The 22,229-nt window shown below is 45.5% G+C and overlaps 1 protein-coding gene across 3 annotated transcripts in view; it reads left to right on the top strand.

Annotated features, from left to right (window-relative positions):
- Positions 1-22,229, top strand: part of arhgef18b (rho/rac guanine nucleotide exchange factor (GEF) 18b) — a 29,017-nt gene that overhangs the window by 1,882 nt on the left and 4,906 nt on the right. Inside the window, exons 3-18 of one of the 3 annotated variants that reach the window (XM_063012444.1) lie at positions 4,088-4,216; positions 4,329-4,435; positions 4,931-5,071; positions 6,248-6,498; positions 7,544-7,669; positions 8,054-8,171; positions 8,251-8,505; positions 8,748-8,824; positions 9,737-9,915; positions 11,021-11,094; positions 11,203-11,388; positions 12,335-12,469; positions 13,862-13,977; positions 14,658-14,738; positions 14,824-14,871; positions 15,702-16,163. In XM_063012444.1, coding sequence (XP_062868514.1) covers positions 4,134-4,216; positions 4,329-4,435; positions 4,931-5,071; positions 6,248-6,498; positions 7,544-7,669; positions 8,054-8,171; positions 8,251-8,505; positions 8,748-8,824; positions 9,737-9,915; positions 11,021-11,094; positions 11,203-11,388; positions 12,335-12,469; positions 13,862-13,977; positions 14,658-14,738; positions 14,824-14,871; positions 15,702-16,163 — 2,439 coding nt within the window. In that variant the 5' untranslated portion in view covers positions 4,088-4,133. Of the gene's footprint in view, positions 1-3,795; positions 4,217-4,328; positions 4,436-4,930; positions 5,072-6,247; positions 6,499-7,543; positions 7,670-8,053; positions 8,172-8,250; positions 8,506-8,747; positions 8,825-9,736; positions 9,916-11,020; positions 11,095-11,202; positions 11,389-12,334; positions 12,470-13,861; positions 13,978-14,657; positions 14,739-14,823; positions 14,872-15,701; positions 16,164-22,229 lie in introns of those variants that run through there. The other 2 variants (XM_063012445.1, XM_063012443.1) reach the window with 2 other exon arrangements.

Below are 22,229 nucleotides of genomic sequence, written 5' to 3'. Positions count from 1 at the left end.
AACTTAGAAGAACTAATTAACTGTGAAGTTAAAAGTCCTCCAAGTAAAAGATGCTGGTTTAATGTCCCAACATTTTCAGAAATTGGGGTTCTTAAATACAAAATTATTCTGGCTGGTCACCTGATCAATATTTCGGGACGTTTCTATCCTAATTGGAACTGATGATGCTTCTGTTCTCAGGGCCTGGACGCTCTTTCAGTGCTTATATAGAATAAAATGAAATGAATTGTATAGAAAACGCTTTTTTTAGTGACTCTTGTTGCCCAAAAACGTACCAGAAGACCCTGTTTATTTCAAGGCGGACTCATTTCTCTTGGCTACTAGTCCGTGTCTCTGCGCTGATACAGACGACTAGCAGTAGCTTGTTTTGCTTTTCTCTCTGGTGTGTGTGTGTGTGTGTGTGTGTGTGTGTGTGTGTGTGTGAGAGAGAGTGAGAGAGTGAGAGATGAGTTTGTTTAATAGATGAACGGCTGCTCGGATCCCCAGGTAGCAAATTAAGGCGTCTCGCAGTTGTGGTAGGACCTGCTAATTAAAATTTAAAACACGATAAGGATTTGTGGCTAATGATTAAGCTGTGTGTGTGTAAGAGAGAGTGAGTGTGTGTGTGTGTGTGTGTGTAAGAGAGAGTGTGTGTGTGTGTGTGTGTGTGTGTGTGTGTGTGTGTATGTGTGTAAGAGAGAGAGAGAGAGAGTGTGTGTGTGTAAGAGAGAGAGAGAGAGAGAGAGAGAGAGAGAGAGTGTGTGTGTGTGTGTGTGTGTGTGTGTGTGTGTGTGTGTGTGTGTGTGTGTGTGTGTGTAAGAGAGAGAGAGAGAGAGAGAGAGAGTGTGTGTGTGTGTGTGTGTGTGTGTGTGTGTGTGTGTGTGTGTGTGTGTGTGTGTGTGTGTGTGTGTGTGTGTAAGCTCAGCCCAGACTGCTTTTTAACCTTGAGTTGATTTATTTAGGAACGTGTTTTATCAAACACGTGTTCAGTGTCAGTGTGATAGTCGGACTGGTTCTGAGGAAATACATACACTGTTCAGCCGTAACATTAAAACCACCTACCAACCACTTTGTAGTTCTACAATTACTGACTGTAGTCCATCTGTTTCTCTGCATGCTTTGTTAGCTCCTTTCATGCTGTTCTTCAATGGTCAGGACCCCCACAGGACCACCACAGAGCAGCTATTATTTAGGTGGTGGATCATTCTCAGCACTGCAGTGACACTGACATGGTGCTGGTGTGTTAGTGTGTGTTGTGCTGGTGCTGATGGAGTTTTTAAACACCTCACTGTCACTGCAGGACTGAGAATCGTCCACCAACCAAAAATATCCAGCCGACAGCGCCCCGTGGGCAGCGTCCTGTGACCACTGATGAAGGTCTAGAAGATGACCGACTCAAACAGCAGCAATAGATGAGCGATCGTCTCTGACTTTACATCTACAAGGTGGACCGACTAGGTAGGCGTGTCTAATAGAGTGGACAGTGAGTGGACACGGTGTTTAAGAACTCCAGCAGCGCTGCTGTGTCTGATCCACTCATACCAGCACAACACACACTAACACACCACCACCATGGCAGTGTCACTGCAGTGCTGAGAGTGATCCACCACCTAAATAATACCTGCTCTGTGGTGGTCCTGTGGAGGTCCTGACCATTGAAGAACAGCATGAAAGGCGGGTAACAAAGCATGCAGAGAAACAGATGGACTACAGTCAGTAATTGTAGAACTACAAAGTGCTTCTATATGGTAAGTGGAGCTGATAAAATGGACAGAGAGGCAAAATACTGGGACTGGGTGGTTTAAAGTGGTTGCTGGACTCTTCTGGATGAGACTCCTGCAGGTTGTTCCAGAACTCTCGGGTGGTTTCAGGAGGTGATAAGCTTGTTAAGTCTTTCCCACAGCGACCACAGCCGAGGTGGGAATTGATTTCAGATGGAAGGATTAAAAAAAGCTATGAGGAGGAGGTTTTGTAGAGCGAGAAGTTTCTGTGGGTTTAGAACAATCATGATTATGAATTTTGAAGCTGATTGGTGTGCTGGAGGATTGGCTTGCTGTGCAGAAGGGTCGGGGCTAGCACGTGCTTCCTCAAACACGTGTCAGCAAGCATGATTTATTCGAGTATACTTCGATACTCTTCATACTTGCGAACTGCATAACGTTCCACTCAGGATCCAAAAGCTGTTTTTTCTACAGTGACCCAAAAGTATTTGCTCCCTTCCATAAATAAATATTTGAATTTTATTTATATTTTGTTATTTTTGTAATTCGTCACTAATTGTTTCAGATCTTAAAACTGCATTATATAAGACAGACAGCCTGAGTAAACATGAAATACATTTTATTATTATTTAATTTATATAATTTATTTTTTTATTGTTTTTATTCTTAATTTTTAAATAATAATTATTATAATTATTATTTAATGTAATAAAAAAAATATTTCAATACATGGTGGCCCTGTTTGTAAAAGTATTTGCCCTCTAAGGTTCTTAATCAAATAATAAACCCATTTTTTATAGTTTTTATGCTTTAAAAAAACATTTTTCTCCCTATTTAGTCATGTCCAGTTCCCCATCTGTATCTCCTCTAGTGCTGCAGACCCCGACACGTGTGCAGTAGCCAGTCGCTTCTTTTCACCTGCACAAAACTGCTTCAGACGGATCAGTATCACATATGGAGTCACGCACTGCTCTCCATTATTCACCACCTCTGTGCCTGAATCCCTTTAGACCCCCCTCCCCGGATACACCTGCGTCGTGTCTGTGTGGGCGCCCGACTGCCTGATATCAGAGCTGAGATTCGAACTCGCATGTTCAAAATGTCACCCGAGCGCCCACAATTAACCAAATTTAATTGATTTACATAGATGACACACCCAGGCATGATTACTGCAGCCCTGTTGAATCAAATCATTCAAATAAAACCTTTTCAACAATGTAAATATTGATTGACGAGGAAGAGATGTAGGAGGATAAAACTATACGTTGCATTTTAATGATATTTATGACGTTTATGCAGATAATAGTTCATTTATTTTTATGTTTCACCACTACTTTATCCTGGTCAGGGTCATGGTGGGTCTGTTTTTCCTCACCTCCCCTTAGACATAGCCAGTCATGTCTGCATGTAGATGCTCGATCGGCCAATAACACTGGTTGGGAACTGAACCCTGGATCCCAGCGGTAGTTAGTTAGTGTAATTTATGCTGCACCTCCCAAGCGCCTTTAATTAAGATCATAATATTTTCATTTTGTTGGCTATATTATCTAAGTGGAACCCTCGCCCAAGATATTATAGAAATAATCCTCAAATTGCTTAATAATATAAGACAGTAAACATATACATATATACATATAATACAATAACAATAAAACTAGCACAAAACGGCCATTTCTTCCATGAATATCAGAAATGTGACAACAGGGCGTTATCAAATGGTGACACATAAAAGTGAAAGTATAAATTGGGGCTACCTAACAAACTCCCTAACCTTTTTTATTCTTATCAGTTTGACTTTGTATGATTTTTGGGAGTTTGGACCTGACTTCTATCTGTGATGTGCTCTTTAATGTCCAAAACGTGCCCACGACAGGTCAGACTCTTAATGAAGAAGGTCAGAGGCTTCTGGGTTTGGCGTTTGGTCCATAATGTTAGTTCTCATGATGACTGTAGGAGTTCTGTCCTTATTTTCCCTCGCTGTATCACGGACCGGGTGCGTCTGAGGAGCAGGTGTGCTTCTATTGGAGGTTAATTAGAGTTCTGTGGAGACCAGCAGGCTTTGATTATTTTCCTGAAACACGTGTCCGATTAAAAACCCCCCTCGGAGGATTACGAAAGAGGCGCAGGAGGAGACAAAGGTAAAAGGAGGGCGGCGTACGGTTCCAGATCCTGCCCGTCGGATCCCGGTACACTTGTATTCGCGGTTCCTCGTGCTGATAACGCTTTCCTGAAGCAGACATGGGACTGCAGATTCAGAGGAAGCACAAGGCTCGGAAAAAGGTCACGTCAGTCTCTTTGGGTTTCCTGCTCCACTGCCACCGGATAAGCTGGCATCTCCTGGACTCGTCCTCACGCTTTCACGCGTCTCGTTTCTCCGCAGCCTCCAGGGAGCCGTGCCTCTCCTCCGATGGATCCCTTCGCCCCGTTTCAGGCATGACGGTCCCGCCCAGAGGACCCGGCGGCCAGCAAAACGCGCTCAGCTCGAACCACACGCCCAGCACCACCAGCAGCTCCAGGTCAGTAGAAGCACCAGCTGTCGTGATAACGTGGCGGGTTCGGTTCTTTTGGTAAGTCGCTCGCCGTAGCGTGTTGACATGTCTTTGTGCTCCGGACTCTGTGATGTTTCAGCTCCTTCACGGCAGAGATGGACGAAGTGGATTCATTCAGGCTAAAACGCCACTCTGAGGATGCCATCTCCATCGCCCCATCTACTACAGAGTCCAGCATAGTGGAAGGTAAGATTTCAATATATACATTTTTATATATATATATATATATATATGTTGTCAAGCTGGATACGACCGAAAGTATTTGGACACCTGATGGTATTATGATGTGTACCGTTCATCTGAGAAGGCTTCTCATAGGACTTTAAAGTAGTCTGTGGGAATTTGTGCCCATTTAGTCAAAACTGATGGCTTTTCTTTAAGTCTTTATAGAGCTTGCTTTGTGGACACGGGCAGTCATGCTGGAACCGAACAGGAAAGGGCCTTCCCTAAACTCTTCCTGCACAGTTGCGAGCATATAATTTCCTTTATATGAGTGATTTATTACACCTGTGAGCAACTGTCGTGGTTGAAACTCATAAATTAAAATTTTAGGAAGGGTGTCCCGACCGGCGTACGGAATGTCTTCCACTGACTCGGTGAGGTCAGATTTGGAGGTGAGGATGTAATATATATAGGTGACATTTCTCAGCGGGCGTGTCCTCTGTGTGCGTCCCCGTGCAGATGCGTACTACGCCAGCGTTCGAGCAGAGCTGGACTCCATGGCGCAGGACTTAGAGGTGGAGTCGTGGAGTTTGGCCGTGGATCAGCCGTTCCTAAAGAAACATTCCAAAGAGACGATCAAGAGGCAGGATGTTATATACGGTACGTGTGTGCACACCAGTGCTTATCTCATACACACACACACACACACCTCACCCACCACGCCCGTCCACACCGATCACCGCTGCACAGCTTCATGGCTCTCACACCTTTGGAACGAATCGTTAATATGAGGAAGAGTGAACTGGCGCATTTCAGATCTTTTTATTTTCACTGGTCAGGGTCATTGCAGATCCAGTTCCATTCTGACCAGGGTTGCCAGGTCCAGTAAATATATCGGTCACAGGTGGGCTATAAAAGGCAAAACAAATCCCAAAAGCAGTGGGTCCTATCAAGGTTTCTTTCTTGTGCTTTTAAGAGAGTTTTTCTTTGCTCTAGTCTGCTCAACAGGGTTTTTTCGTTCCTGGAATTATGTAAAGCAGCGTTGAGACAGTTGTTAGAAATTCAGCATACAGGAGTCAGGACACCAGGTCTTCATCCAAAGAGTCTTCAAGGGGAGGAATTAAGGAAAAGAGGAGGAGATAAAGGGGAAAATGAAATGGGTATAGAGGGGGGTACTAGAACAAAATTTGGGGAAGTGTGATAAAAGGGTGTTGGTTTTATTGTGGGTGATACAGGATGGGGGAATCAGGATACAATCATGCAAAAAGGTGTGAGGAGACAGGATTTAGGGGTATGTAGGAGACAGGAAAAGGGAGTAGGTGAGGGGTGAATCTCTCACAACGATAAATACAAATAAATAAATGAATCTGACCTGACTTGAGGAATGTATCACTCTTCGTTTTCTTTTGCGGGAAAATGGCAAACCTGGCAACTCTGACTGGGACACACAATGTAGGAACACCGGTGGGAGCCGATCATATCCGTGTAGACTTGGAGTGTGGTAGAGAGGTGATGCTGGATGTGTAGAGTGGGGCAGGAGTGAACGGGAGAGTCTACATGACAGTAGTGAGGCTATATTCTATGGCTCGGAGTCAGGAAAGGGAGCTGAGGGGGGCAGAGATTAGGACAGATTCAGGTTAGGAGTGACCGGGTGGAACAGGATCAGGACGGAGGTTATTGGAGGGACGGTGCAGGTAGGATGTTCGGGAGACGGTCTGAGCGTGTGCAGAGGAGGGGTGAGGGTTCTGTGAGGAGAGGGATGCTGAGGAAGGAGGACATGCAGGTGGTCAGGGTGACGGAGGAGGATGTTTGATGACTTTTGTGTCTGTGTTTCAGAACTGATCCAGACGGAGATGCACCACGTGCGAACGCTGAAGATAATGCTGCGCGTCTACGTTCACGGCCTGCGGGAGGCGCTGCAGCTGGACGAGCGCAGCCTGGACTGTTTGTTTCCGTGCCTGGAAAGCTTGCTGGATCTGCACAGCCGTTTCCTGTCCCGCCTCCGGGAACGCCGACAGGAGACGCTGGAACCGGGCGGCGAGCGCAACTACGTCATCCACAGAGTGGCCGACATCCTCACCGAACAGGTACGTTTTCCTGTGCCTTCGTTCGCCCGCCACGCCCGTTTTTATCCCCTTTTTCTGTCCTGTCATTTTTTGAAAGGCTCAGGGCACCACAAATTACATACACACAATCACTAGTGTGATCAAAAGTATTCAACCCCCACACATACATGCATGCATACAATCACCAGTCTAATCAAAGGTATTCACTCCTACTAAATACATGCTTGCACACATACAATCACCAGTCTAATCAAAGGTATTCACTCCTACTAAATACATGCTTGCACACACACAATCACTGATTTAATTAAAGGTATTCACACCCTTACCAAATACATGCTTGCACACACACAATCACCAGTCTAATCAAAGGTATTCACTCCTACTAAATACATGCTTGCACACACACAATCACCAGTCTAATTAAAGGTATTCACACACTCACTAAATACATGCTTGCACACACACAGTCACCAGTCTTATTAAAGGTATTCACACCCTCACTACATACATGCTTGCACACACACAATCACCAATCTAATTAAAGGTACTAAGTACATGCTTGCACACCTACAATCACCTATCTGAGCAAATGTATTCACATCCCTCTCTACACATACAACCTTGGACACACACTAGCTACCAGCCACCACCTGGGAATCAATGTCTTCAGGAAATGCACTTTTCTAGTTTTTATTTGGAATTCTCATACCTGACATGACAGCAGTGGCACTAATATGTGCTATACATGGTGTTAAATCCAAATGAAATTATTAAATAAACAAACATGGAGCTATTGTGGCTAACGGCATATATAAAAACGGTTGGTTAGCACTGCACGAGCCACAAATCTAAATCATTCAAGCATGGAAGGTGTCAGAAATGTCCATTTTTTAAATATAAAGGACAAAAGGACGTTTCGGGGTGTCATCAGGGCGTGTTTTGAAGCCAGAATCACTCTTCATATTCCACTTAAGCTTTAACAGAAAGACGTGCAGATTTATAGCAGAATATTTGTTGGTTTGTCGATGTGGTTGAGATTGAAAGGTTTTTTGTTCGTGTGCAGTTCTCAGGTGAGCACGGGGACTGGATGAAGGAATGCTACGGTGCGTTCTGCAGTCGGCACAGCGAAGCCGTCACCTACTACAAAGAGCAGCTGCAGAGCAACAAGAAGTTTCAGAACCTCATCAGGGTAGAGAAGAACTTTCATTTATTTTATTAACTCTAAGAATTCCAAAAAAGTGAAAAATCCTGCTGATGCCTTCAGGACCGGCCCTGTTCTGTACGTTCTTGATGTCAGATTAGGACTATAGACGACTTTTCAGTAGACAGAGTAGAACTAAATCCCAGATTGTTGAACACTGATTGGATTGTGAGGTTGAATCAGTTGCCCACAGATGATTTTGGCGCTTTCCAAAACTTGCTAGTCACCCTGTAACCATTAACTGATCAAATAATAGTGAAACATCAAAATAAAAGCCCAGCACTGCTGATATTTAGGTCAGAATCTCAGCTGTGCTGTCGGAACACCAGGCGTCTACACAGACACGAGGGTAATAATTCGTTTCTCTTTCAGAAAATCAACACTCTGTCGATAGTGCGGCGGCTGGGCGTTCCCGAATGCATCCTCCTCGTGACCCAGCGCATCACGAAGTACCCCGTCCTGGTGGAGCGCCTGCTTCAGTACACAGAAGGTTGGGCGTTCGCTCAGAACCATCACAATCGGACGCTCTTTGAGTTTACGATTGACCGTCATGTTTTTTTCCTGCACAGCCGGCACCGAGGAGCACGAGGAACTGGACGCGGCGCTCAACCTGATCAAGGGCGTGATCGTGCAGGTGGACGCCCGGGTCGACCTCTGCCAGAGAGAGACGCGCCTCAAAGAGATCGTCTCCAAGATGGAGCCCAAACCGTTCAGCAAGATCAAAGACGGTCACATATTCAGGAAGGAGGACGTGCTGCAGGGCAGGCGGAGGCTCCTGCACGAGGGCACCGTGAACTGGAAGGCTGCTTCCGGAAGGCTCAAGGGTATTTAAATCTTTCCTGCCTATGTACACCATATGGACAAAAAATATCATTTTTGAGTTTGTGTGTATTAGTAATTTGTTTATTAATTATGTATTAATAAAATCCCTTGAATGATTTACTGCATTGACACTGGTAAAAATCTCTTTATGCCTGCTGAATCAGCTTATCTGGGGGGTAAATACTTTATTCAGTACTGTATGAAAAGTCCTCTGTGCTGAGGTGAGTTTTTTGCTCGTTTACAGATATCCTCGCTGTACTGCTGACCGATGTGCTGTTGTTGCTACAAGAGAAGGATCAGAGATACGTTTTCTCAGCTGTGGTACGTTCCTCTCCTCCATAACGATCATTTCAAGCCCTTCACCATGTGGGTCGAAGAGGAGGGTATATCGCTGCTCATGCCTCCGACCCGCGCGCAGCCCTTAACGGAACCTTTTTCCACCCATGCACTCTGCACAGGCGCCTATATCCGCCAATCAGGGTCCTTACACAGCGTTTGAAGACCCCGCCCACATAGTCCGGTCATCCCTCCCTGCAGGCACTGCCAATTATGCCCACTAGAACCCGCTGCGCCACCTGGCCGCCGGACCTGATCTCTGGTCTGGGCTCGGTCGCCGTAGAAAGTGGGCGTGGTCGTACTAAGACTGGACTAAGACCTTCATGTACGCAACTATTTATGGGAACTTTAGAAGACGTGAACGTTCATGTCCAATTGTTTAAAAGCCAATTTATAAAACGCGTGTCTTTATTCTCGATAGCTCGATGGCGGTAAACAACGACATCTCTCAGTCGTCTGTTACTGCGGTTAAGCGTGGCCTAATCTAAGGAAATAGGAACCTTATTATTATGGATTTATTTATTTCACCTCCACATTTAAGAAGAATTTGCAGATTATTGTTTATTAGAGACTTTATTTTATGTACACAGACCAAGTCGTCTTAATAGAAAAATTTATTAGCGTTAACTTAAAACTTAAGAGTGCTTCGGTCTGTCGTGGTCTTGAATCCTACTTACTGAACTAAAAAATGCTAAAAGATTTAAGCTGGAACCTAAACAAGCAGGAAGAACATGTTAAACTGTTGTATTTTGGAATTACGATATATTATTATAGTGCACACTAGTCCTTGTTATTTCATATATGAAGCTTAGGTAGTGCAGTTCACCTGTACGGTCATGAAGTCTAGGATCTCGGCTGGTACGTTTAGTCTGAAGAAGCTTTGCTCCTCGGTTGCAGGACGGGAAGCCGTCGGTGATCTCCCTGCAGAAGCTGATCGTCAGGGAGGTGGCACACGAGGAGAAGGCCATGTTCCTCATCTGCGCCTCCTCCAACGAGCCCGAGATGTACGAGATACACACGTCGTCTAAAGACGAGCGCAACACCTGGATCACCCTCATCCGCCAGGCGGTCGACAGGTGAGATAAACGTATCGGGACACGCATTCGAATGATTGAATTCGTGTGTTCCAGGCGTAACTAACTAAGGTGATAAATCACTTATATAATGGAGGTGTATATGCTTCCAACTTGGCGGCAACAGAGAAACACAGAGTCCTGACCTCAGCTCCACTCAATCAACTGATCAATCAGTGCCCAGCCCATCCAAATGCTGTAATTTTTTGACTGAATGGGCACAAATTCCCACAGATACACTTCAAACAATGGCGAGAAGCCTTCACAGAATAGTATTTAATACTGTTTGTTTCTGAAACAAGCTTACAGTCAGGTGTCTTACTGTATTACTGTATCCAGGGCAACGAAAAGCAGACAACCTGGCAAAGAAAGCTGCAGAAAAACAGATTACCTGGTGCTATGTCCCACCCACTGATGCCCTTTACACAATCCGATCACTTTGCAAGAACACATGGCAGGAGGAATGGAATCGCAACACAGCCAACAAACTTCATGAAATCAAGCCACAACTTGACAGAACCCCTACCCATTATCCAATGAAAAGACACGACCAAACGGTTTTAACGAGATGCCGTATAGGACATTCAGCCTTGACGCACAGACGCCTTCTCTTGGGGGAAGATGCGCCAAACTGCCAGTACTGTGGATCACAGTTATCAATAAAACATATCCTGACAGAATGCCAAGCCATCGACAATAGCAGAAAAACATATTACAAAGACACTAATATGAAAGATCTCTTCCAACACAATAATCCACAAAAAATACTTAATTTCTTGATTTATCTAAAAATAAAAAACCAAATATAGTACATCAATTTTGATTTAACTTAAACTTGGTTTTTGAACCCACATATAATGCCATGTACATGGCCAAATTGAGCTGGAATGGCAATAAACAAAAACAAACAAACAAACTGTATTACTGCTGATGGAATTGTGTTTTTTAATGTTTGGTTTTGTTGTTTAACAGTCAGTTAAAGATAAACAATGATGCACTGAGGGTCGGGGTTGGTAAAACTGGGAGCCGCTTCAGCAGTGGGTTTGATGGAACATTATAAATAGACGTTGTTGTTTTTAACTGTGTATTTTGTGTGTTTACTCCGTAGTTGTCCTCTTACAGCGGAGGAAATCTTCAGTGAGGAGAAGGACGCCAGACTGCAGCGCTACAGAGAAATTCAAGGTGAAGTCCTGAAAGCAGTGTGTGTTCAAAACTTCTAGAATTGTATAAATTGCCTGTTAAAACAAGCGGTGTCTACATGTCTGTCTGTCTGTCTGTCTGCTCTCACAGATTGTCTGACTGTGAAGGACACTCAGATCACTCGGGCTCTAACAGAGAAGCAGCAGTTATACGCCGAGCTGGCCGAGTGTGCAGGAGGTCTGGAGGACTCAGGAGCTCGGCGTAGACTTCTGCTGAGAGGAGACGTCCTGGACCTCCAGCAGGGGGAGCAACTGCTCAAGGGAGCCATAACAGAGGGTAAATACTGCACAGTGATATACTGATCAGCCATAACATTAAAACCACCTCCTTGTTTCTACCCTCACTGTCCATTCTATCAGCTCCACTTACCATATAGAAGCACTTTGTAGTTCTACAATTACTGACTGTAGTCCATCTGTTTCTCAATGGTCAGGACCCCCACAGGACCCCCACAGCGCAGGTATTATTTAGGTGGTGGATGATTCTCAGCACTGCAGTGACACTGACATGGTGGTGGTGTGTTAGTGTGTGTTGTGCTGGTATGAGTGGATCAGACACAGCAGCGCTGCTGGAGTTTTTAAATACCGTGTCCACTCACTGTCCATTTATCATTTATTTTATATAGAGAATTATTTGGATTCATTAAAAACAACTCATTTAGGGGTTGAATTCATGGCATTAGTACAGTCCAGTGCTGTTCCAGGGACGTATCACATATTTGTTATTCTTAATAATCTTAAATTATGGTTTATTTATACATTTTATTTACATTTAGCAGCAATGCTTTACAGCCAGTATGTAAAAGATGTAAATATCTTCGAGTTTGGAGCAGATTACTGCTTACTTGATGTGTTTACGACCCATAATCATGCCCCAAAATGTCCAAAGATTGAATAAATAAATGAACAATTGTATGTGGTCTGGTCAGTGGGGGTATTTTTGGTACTGGCTCGATACGGCTCTCCATATGAACCCGCCTGGTGCAGGTGAAAAGAAGAGGTTGTACTGCACACATGTCAGAGTTAGTCACGGCCCACTTCGGTCACAAGTAGAGGTCTGCAGCAGCGGGTAATTAATGGGATACGATGATGAGAAAATTGGTGGAAAAATGCTAATTGAAGCCAAAGATGTGTAATTTCAGGATGTGACGTGAGGTGTGTGTTATCAAGTCGACATTGAGTAGTTTTTTTTCTCTCTCTCTCTCTCTGTTTCCTCTCGGTAGTGGAGAATCTGCAGAACCTGCTTTTCTCGGGCGTGAAAGTTCCTCCACTGTTGGATGCCCAGAGCTCAATTGTGCTACCCAGGAGAGCGGGCACCTTCGGGGGCTTCGACAGTACCTTCAGCGTCCTGCAGAAGAGTAAGAACTCCTACATCTCGTTGTCTGTCCAGAGAAGTTCTAACACATCTGTTTGTGTTGAGTGGAGTGGTCAGGGATCCGGTCAGTGCTGTTCCAGGAGCTTGTTAATGTGTTTATTTGCCCCATTGTGTCACGCTTCCTCTCCACTAATGCTGACCCCGGCTCCGATTGATGAGGACGAAGCTAAACCACGCCCCCTCCGACACGTGGGCAGCAGTTGTATGCATCTTGTCACCCACACTTGACGAGTGCATGTGCAGATCACGCCCTGATCGGCGCACTCTTTCCCCGTCTCTGTGCAGGCGCCATCAATCAGCCAGCAGAGGTCGTGGTTGCATCAGTTATGACAGAGTCCCTATCCGGCCTAATATCCCACCCCTATATGAACAACAAGCCAATTGTTTTTCATGTGGCTGCGCAGCCCAGCCGGCAGGCAGAGCTGAGACTCGATACCATGTATTCGAGATCACAGCTCTGGTGTTTTAGGGTGTGTTTTACCGCTGCGCCACCCGAGCGGCTGATTTAACACGTTTATTGGTTAATCTGCACTATGAGGCAGTCAGTCTGCACAATCGCTCAGTCAAAACGTCTAAAAACACGATTCTGAGCCGCTCAGGTGGCGCAGCGGTAAAAACACGCGCTGCAACCAGAGCTGGATGTCGGAAGAGCGTCGTTTCGAATCCAGCTCTGCCTTCACCGGTCGAAAGGCTGGGCGGCTATATGAACAACAAATTGGCCTGTTGTTCAGGTGGGGGGGGGGGGCGGGACTTTAGACCGGAGGGGATGCTCTCTCAGGAATGGGGCGGTGGCGCCCTCTGCTGGCTGGTCGGGGGCGCCTGTATGGAGACGGGAGGGGGTGCGGCGGAGTGTGTGATCCTCCGTGCACAGTACTCTGACGCGCTCCACTCGTCAAGTGTGGGTGATAAGACGGTCGATTGGCTGTGCACGTATCGGAGGAGGCGTGGAACGGCCTCGTCAGCCCCCAATCAGGAGCAGGGACCGGTATAATGAGAGATTGACTGATGGGATGAAAATTGGACGTGCTAAATTATTAAAAAAACAAACAAACAAAAAAACAACACGACTCTGGTAACTCTGGAGTCTCAACCGATTATGTGGACGCGGGGGGGGAATTTTGGTATTTGAGACAGAACATGAAGCCTCGCACCGTCGCTGGATGTTCTAGGTTTACATTCAACTAATAAGGGAGCTGTGCTGGGTATCGTAGCTTCCATTTATTCCATCATTCCGTTTATGAGTGTAATTTAATGACTGACGTAAAATGTGGCTCTTTTCTCTTAATGTGAATTTAGTAGGATCCTGATTCTGACGTGCCTTAAATGTTAAACGCACTTTTAAACTCGACTGAAATACTATTGTGTGTGTCTGCAGACGGCAGCGTGAAGAAGCACTCGAACGGAGCGGGGAAGTCCAGAGACAGGAGCCAGCGCGCCAGCTCAGATCCTCAGCTCAAAGAAGTCTGTGCCAGTCAGAGCCTCAACGAGTCGGTGAGTGAGACAGACAGGAAAACAGACACCGGAGGGTCTAACTGAAACCCGAGCGCTCTCTCTCTACACCGACGCATCCTACACTCCCGAGAAGAGGGCGTGTCTAAATCCTTAGCTCCCTTAAAATGCCCCTACTGAGGCGCCTTAATCCCGAGTGATGATCCGACTGAATGACGAGGGAGCGTCCGGCGCCTCCTCGGCGCTGAGGATCAATCCCAGCATTCAGTGCGGCACGACTCCTCTCACATAAAATGACAAACGTGGCGGACGAATATAATACGCAGCAACCAACGGAGTTCCTTTCAAATGTTAATAAATTCTCATTGATGTGTAATCTGTATACAGGTGTGATTATACGAGTGTGGGTTTATTTGTAAATTGGGGCGTCGGGGACGGTTTAAGCGTTTTCGGGACGCGGAGGGAGACGTTAGCCGGCGTGCTAGTGTCGGTTTGAACGGTTTGAGGCTAACTGTGTTGCGGTGACATGTAAATAATCTGATTATGAGCTCCAGGTCTGATTAGAATCTACTGAAGCAGCTGGTAGGTATCAGGTAGGTAGTAGGGAGCAGGGCGGGTCACCAGGTTTTCACACAGACCCTCTGTTTTCCGTCATGCTCTTAACCACAAACACATCTTGACGTTATGTAAATGACCTTTCCTCCTTCTCATCTTACCCGTAGTTACTCTCCATCTCTCAGGAAGACGCGCCCTCACCGACCTGGAATCTGACCTGGTCCAGCTCCAGGTTCCCCCAAGCAGAGGTGAGCAGAGGTTTCTGCTACGCCTAATAAAGTCTAACAGGAAGTTGCTCTGGGTGTTTAAATTCTCTTTGTGTTTGTGCTTCAGGTGTATGATCGAGTGCTGGTGCTCTCACAGAGTCTGTACAGTCTGCAGGTGAACGGATACAGCTGCATCTTTCACTCATAACATGCACTGTATACAGAGAAAAGTAAAATGAAGTAAAAAAACTAGCCTACAGCTTTAATTTGCCAACGAACGCGAAGTTCTCAGCTCCACAGCTCCGCCCTGCAAGCTTTGGAGAAATGAGTTGACGTTAGGTGTGTTTGCCAACAATAGGATAGAACGCCTTTATTTGGTAAACGTATACACATGTACAGTACAATGCAATTCTTTCTTCACTTAGCCCAGCTTGTTTGGGAGCTGGGGTCAGAGCGCGGGGTCAGCCATCGTACGGCGCCCCTGGAGCAGACAGGGTCAAGGGCCTTGCTCAAGGGCCCGACAGTGGCTGCATGGCAGAGCTGGGATTCGGACTCACAACCTTTCAGTCGATAGCCCAAAGCCCTACCTACTAAGCTACCACCAGTCTTATTATCACATAACTTATGTTCTGGCCATCTCGTACACTCGCTCAGTGGTTGTCGTCTTCCTCTGTTAGATTTTCTGCAGTTTTTTTGATGTTCCTGTGCCCTCATTAGCCAACTTAAACACAAGACCAGTTCATTAGAAGCATCAAACTGCTATTGGACTCCGGAGCAAATGTTCATGTTGCATGCTACAGCATCACTGCCAGCGCTTTGACCTTGAGTGGCCTCACAGTTGAGCTGTTGTTGCTCCTAAACGATTGAGGGTGGTAGTTTTGTCATGGTGCCACACAGAAGTCACCGAGCTTTGTAGCCCCACCCATCCTCCTGTTAACATCTGTTGGTGTTGGCATGGCTGTGTATCTAATGCTAATGCTACCTTCATCTCGTCTGTGTTTTCAGGCCATCGTCTCTCAGCAGGACAGCATGATCGAGCTGCAGCGGGCCTCCCTGGGTTCGGCGGAGCGTCAGCGGGGCACGGACGTGCTCCTGGAGCAGGAGAAGCAGCGGAACCTGGAGAAGCAGCGTGAGGAGATGGCTCGGTTCCAGCGCATCCAGGCGCAGCAGCAGCAGGAGCAGGAGCGCTGGGAGCGCGAGCGTCTGAAGCAGCGCAGGCAGAACGAGGCCGAGCAGACCAGGCTGCAGGAGCGGGGGGACGAGTGCAGGAGGCTGGAGGAGAGGCTGGCCCAGGAGAGGCAGGAGCTGGAGAACCAGAGACAGAAGTACCAGCAGGACCTGGAGAGGCTGAGGGAGTCCACGCGGGCCGTGGAGAAGGAGCGGGAACGTCTCGAGCAGCAGAGGAAGATGAAGAAACGCAACACGGCGCCAATCAGGAGTACGGTGTACGCCCAGGAGTCAGCATCGGTAAGAAGGATAAGCTCTCTCGATCATGCTTTTTATCCACTCTCGCATTCACAAAAACAGAGATTTATCATCTTAAACCTTTAATTAAAGTGAAAAGTAAAATGAAATGCCGGGGGTGAGCAGGGTCCTATATCGGGCACAATTGGCTGTGCCTGAGGGACACAGTTGTCGAACAGATTCTTCACTGCTGAAGTGGTGACCTCTGCTGGGTAGTGGAGGTACTTAAACGAGTTATGGTTGATTCACAGATATTAGTGTGTGACTCTCCTGCATGATATGCATCTCTGTGTGACGCTGGCAACTTAAAAAATTATACAAAGTTTCTTTAAAACAGGATACAAAGTTTCTTTAGTACTTTTAAAAGGATACAAAGTTTCTTTAGTACTTTTAAAAGGATACAAAGTTTCTTTAGTACTTAAAAAAGGATACAAAGTTTCTTTAGTACTTAAAAAAGGATACAAAGTTTCTTTAGTACTTAAAAAAGGATACAAAGTTTCTTTAGTACTTAAAAAAGGATACAAAGTTTCTTTAGTACTTTAAAAAGGATACAAAGTTTCTTTAGTACTTAAAAAAAGGATACAAAGTATTTACCCCTACATAAAAATGATACAATGTTTCCATTGTACAAAAAAATGTTTCTTTGTTTGTTTCTGGTGTAACAAAAAGAGATACAAAGTGTTTTTGTTTGTATCCACTTTAATGTACATTGGAAACTTTGTGTCTGATCATATCCAAAGTGTTACTGCTGAACAAAACAATGGATACGAAGTGTTTTTATTGTAACAGAAAGAGATACAAAGTGTTAACATTAGGGATGTAATGATGCACCATAAGACAGTTACTTATCGATGCACGACTGGCACGATTCAAATCGGTAATTCACGTAAAATGAATCGATATTTACTTGAAACAGCAGAGCGCTATTCACCTCGCCTGAAAAAACGTAAAACTCCAAGTTTGACAGGAGCACAGACAAAGCCTTAGTTCATTTATGTGAGGATACTTTCTTTATTTGTATTATTCATTTATTTATATAATGTGGGATTTATTTACAAATTTCATTTCAGGTTTTTTTTACACAAAAAGGGAAATGTGCAGCATTGGTTTGCATAGTTTGTACCTACCTCAGAAATAAAAGGGCATTCATTATTTAGATAAAAGATAAGCACAAAAAAAAAAAAAAAAAAAGAAAAATAACCCGGTATCGTGAATCGTATCGCATTGTGGGTTGAGTGTATCCTAGTTAACATGGTATATAAAAATGGATATGACGTGTTTCGACTGAACTAAAAAAAGGAGACAGTGGGTGTGTTCGAAAACCTAGTGAGCTGCCTTGCTGTCTTACTGCCTACACAGGCAGCTGCCTCAGTAGAGAGGATTCTAATAAGTCATCCACTTATAAGGCAGGTTATTCGAACGCGCTACTTAGACAGCGAGTCCGTCAGTTTTTGCTAACTAAGCTAACCCCGTTAGCCGCATGCCATTCAAACCAATGGGATGAGGTGGCACAACACGCTAGCATGTCGACTAATGTTTCCCTCCGTGTCCCGAAACGGTTAAATTGTCACTGACGAACCTAAATTTGCAAATAAACGACGCGTTACGTTTGAAAATAATGCCGTTCGTTTCTCCGCACCGTACGGCATGTGTTTTTTATTTACCTGTGAGAAAAGTTGTGCCGCAATGGATGCTGGGATTGCCTCCACCGCTAAGGCAGCATCGGATGCTCCCTCGTTCTTGAGTGAGAATACCGTTGAAATTTTAAGACACCTTACTAGAGAGCATATTAAGGCATCTAGGATTTCGAACAGCCTCTGTCTCGGGAGCGCGCGTAGGAAGAGATCACACGGTTACAGTGTGTTTCAGTTGTACGTAACGTTTCCGCGGTGTTTCCGTTCTCCTCCTGCGTCTCCTCGCTCTCGTACTGAACCTCCTGTAGTGGAGTTGGGGCCCTGAACAATGGGCCCCTGTGTAGGGTTCAGTGCTCCCCACAGAGCAGCTGCTGTGAGAACCAGGCTCGGGATCGGGATGGTTCGAACGGGGCTCACCTTCTAACGGCCGACACCCGAGCCGCCGGAACCCCCTCGGTGTGAACGCTGGGTTCAGTACAAAGCCTGGCATCGTCTGGTTCTTCTCTAACTGCCACCGCGGGAGAGAACGGGGCCGCGTGGTGCTCCGTACGTCCGGGCCGTATCGGAACCGGCTTTGTTTGGATAGGGCGGAGTCCTAGCGACCGAGCGGCGGTTATCTCGATGAACGTTGATGATTTACAGAAGCTTCCCCACACGCTGCTTTGAAGTTCATGTGAGCGGTTTCTCACGCGCGAGTGTTTAACAGACTCGTTTAGATTCTCTTCGGTTTCCGTTTGCTCTCGTTTTTGTGGCCTCCGCCCTGTTAGCTAAGAGTGAAGTGGAATTTCCTGAGTGTGGTGTTGAGGTTAATCGTTTCAGTGGTGGTGCGAGGCAGCGGTGATGGTGCCCGGTTGCAAGTGTGCCGTGGCTTCATGATCAGAAAACCGGGAATCAGAAGTGACTAAATTAAGAGATAGGGAGGGTGTATGTACACTGATCAGCCATAACATTAAAACCACCTCCTTGTTTCTACACTCAGTCCATGTTATCAGCTCCACTCACCATATAGAAGCACTTTGTAGTTCTACAATTACTGACTGTAGTCCATCTGTTTCTCTACATGCTTTGTTCCCCCCTTTCACCCTGTTCTTTAATGGTCAGGACCCCCACAGGACCACCACAGAGCAGGTATTATTTAGGTGGTGGATGATTCTCAGCACTGCAGTGACACTGACATGGTGGTGGTGTGTTAGTGTGTGTTGTGCTGGTATGAGTGGATCAGACACAGCAGCGCTGCTGGAGTTTTTAAACACCTCACTGTCCACTCTATTAGACACGCCTACCTAGTTGGTCCACCTTGTAGATGTAAAGTCAGAGACGATCACTCATCTATTGCTGCTGTTTGAGTCGCTCATCTTCTAGACCTTCATCGGCGGTCACAGGACGCTGCCCACGGGGCGCTGTTGGCTGGATATTTTTGGTTGGTGGACTATTCTCAGTCCAGCGGTGACAGTGAGGTGTTTAAAAACTCCATCAGCACCAGCACAACACACACTAACACACCAGCACCATGTCAGTGTCACTGCAGTGCCGAGAATCATCCACCACCTAAATAATACCTGCTCTGTGGTGGTCCTGTGGGGGTCCTGACCATTGAAGAACAGCATGAAGTGGGGTAACAAAGCATGTAGAGAAACAGATGGACTACAGTCAGTAATTGTAGAACTACAAAGTGCTTCTATATGGTAAGTGGAGCTGATAACATGGACAGTGAGTGTAGAAACAAGGAGGTGGTTTTAATGTTATGGCTAGTTTGCATTAAGAAAATATATAGATGGTATTTCCCCTCCAGTGAATCTCTACGACCCTCCCACCTTCGGGTGAGCCAATCACTGTCCACCTAATTTGGGACGCTGCATCTGCTCCCACTGCGCTCATGCACAGACTGGCGCAGATTTTGCTTGCGCACCTCTTTGATGGTTTGACGGGTAACCTTCCCAATTTCCGACTCCATTCACGGGCCGTACAGACGACCGTGCAGCGATCTTTAGTGACCCGGGGGTGTTTGGAAATCATGTTTACTTTAAAGTTGTTTTTCTTTGCGGTGCGTTTTGTTTTTTTCGTCGGCTTGTCATCACGTCGCGGCCTCGTAAATCTGCGTTCCGTTTCCAAGGAATCTGTTCTGGAGCAGGTATTTATCGCCCGGCTTTTACGAGGCACCTCTTCACCGGGTTGTTCCGCAGCTCTGTGGCCGCAGGGCTGGAAATAAACGCCGGAATCCTGCGGAGCGTGTCGTCTTCCATCCAGGAACGTCTGAGCGCTGGAGCGCGGCCAGCTGTAATTGTTTAGATGATGTCAGTCAGATGTTTTCTCTGGGCTCTCGACTCAGGAAGCCTCGCGCTTGCACAACGGCGTCTTCAGAGCGGCAGAACAATGGAGCGTCTGTGCAGGGACCATGGGAGTGTCGGAGCAGGATCAGCCCGGGGCCGATCGCGTCGGCTCCAAGCTTTGAAGTCTTCCGAAGTATTTCGGTATATTCTCAGGCGTCCGGAGCAAACGTCACACATCTGCAAACATCTGCTTCTACAAAAAAATTAAGAAGAACGTTTGTTGGATTTGATCTGTATGATCTGTGCAGCTACACTATAAGGCCAAAAGTATTTGGACACCAGACCATGAGTGGTATTACATCTACACGCCGCGTAATAACCGTACACGATCATAACCGATAAAGCAGATAAACAAAATAAACTTTATTAATAAAAATGCTGGGGATCTGGTCCCACTGTGGTTTACAAGATGTTTCATAAAGCCTCCACATGGGGGCGTCTGTGTACAAGTTCATTTCGTGTTTGTGCCTGTTAAAATTCGTTTATTTAATTATTATTTTCCTCTGCGACTCTTACAACCGGCCGGCAGTTGTAGCCTAGTGGTTAGGGTACTGGATTAGTAATCGTAAGGTCGCTGGTTCAAACCCCACCACTGCCAGGTTGCCACTGTTGGACCCTCGAGCAAGGCCCTTAACCTTTAATTGTTTAGATCGTATAGTGTCACAGTACTGTAAGTCACTTTGGATAAAAGCGTCTCCCAAATGTCGAAAATGTAAACGTGCAAATTTTTGCACCAATTTACCCCTCTAGTGTGGTTTCTTGGAATCAGTCTAATTGGTACATAATTAGAATCCAGAAAGTTATTTACTGTAAGTCGTTTTGGATAAAAGCGTCTACTAAATGCCAAACATGTAAATTTAAATGCACGTATTCTTCGTCCATGATCGTCGATCCCTTTGCACAGTCGATTCTGGACCATTAGATCTACTCTCAAAAAGAAAGATAAATTAAGAAAGGAAGATCGGAGCACCTTCCTCCATGATGTTTATATCAGAATCAGAATCTTTATTATTCGCCAAGTACCAGATGTACAAGGAATTTCTTTTGGTGCAGGTGTCAACATACATACAACAAGTTAAATAATAAAAAGGAACACTATCTAAATGTACTGTATAATAACCAATAAACTATAAACAAATGTATTTATATGGTAGGGATGTAACGATGCACCACAAGACGGTTAAATATCGATTCACATGTGTAACGATTCAAATCGGTGAGGGCGCTGGCGCTATTCACCTCGCCTGGTTGACATCACTACAGGGTTGCCAGGTTCAGAATTTTCCAGCCAAATATATTTATGTGAGGATACTTTATTTATTTATATTATTCATTTATTTATTTAATGTGGGATTGTTTCATTTCAGTTTTTTTTTTTTTACACTATAAGGGAAATGTACAGCATTGTTTTGGGCAGTTGTAGCTTAGTGGTTAAGGTACTGGACTAGTAATCAAAAGGTCACTGGTTCAAGCCTCACCACTGCCAGGTTTCCACTGTTGGGCCCTTGAGCAAGGCCCTTAACCCTCAATTGCTTAGACAATATACCGTCACAGTACTGTAAGCTGCTTTGGATAAAAGCGTCTGCTAAATGCTGAAAATGTAAATGTAATTGTTTTGCGTAGTTTGTACCTACCTCAGAAATAAAAGGACAGTCATTATTTAGATAAATAAAAGATCAGCACAAATACAGGATTTTATTTAATTTTATAAAAGAAATAATAAAAGGAAACTTTGTCATAGTTTGTCTTCAATTTCATTTTGTTTAAAAAAATCGTATCGTGAATCACATTGCATCGTGGGTAGAGTGTACCGTTACATCCCTGTTATATGGCGTCTTCCAACTTCTGTCATCGTCAGGCTCTCGGTCCAGTAGAAACGTGGCTCCGTTCTTAAAAAGTTTTCTGGAGCCAGCTCCCGCACCGGCTCTTCAGTGGAGCAGAGCTCGGACTGGATCTTTAATCGCTGCACAGTTTGAGGACGGGTTCACACGTCCTTCACCGTCTCACCGCTTTATTACTCGCCGAACGTTCTCGCGTCTCTGTAGAAGCTTCTGCTATCGATCACGTCGAGGGCGCTGAGATCAGACGTTCCTCCTCCGGCTGTG

The sequence above is a fragment of the Trichomycterus rosablanca genome, chromosome 17 (assembly GCF_030014385.1).
Source record: "Trichomycterus rosablanca isolate fTriRos1 chromosome 17, fTriRos1.hap1, whole genome shotgun sequence".
Lineage (NCBI taxonomy): Eukaryota > Metazoa > Chordata > Actinopteri > Siluriformes > Trichomycteridae > Trichomycterus > Trichomycterus rosablanca.
Note: the sequence above shows the minus strand (reverse complement) of the source record. Positions and strands in the feature narration are given on the sequence as shown.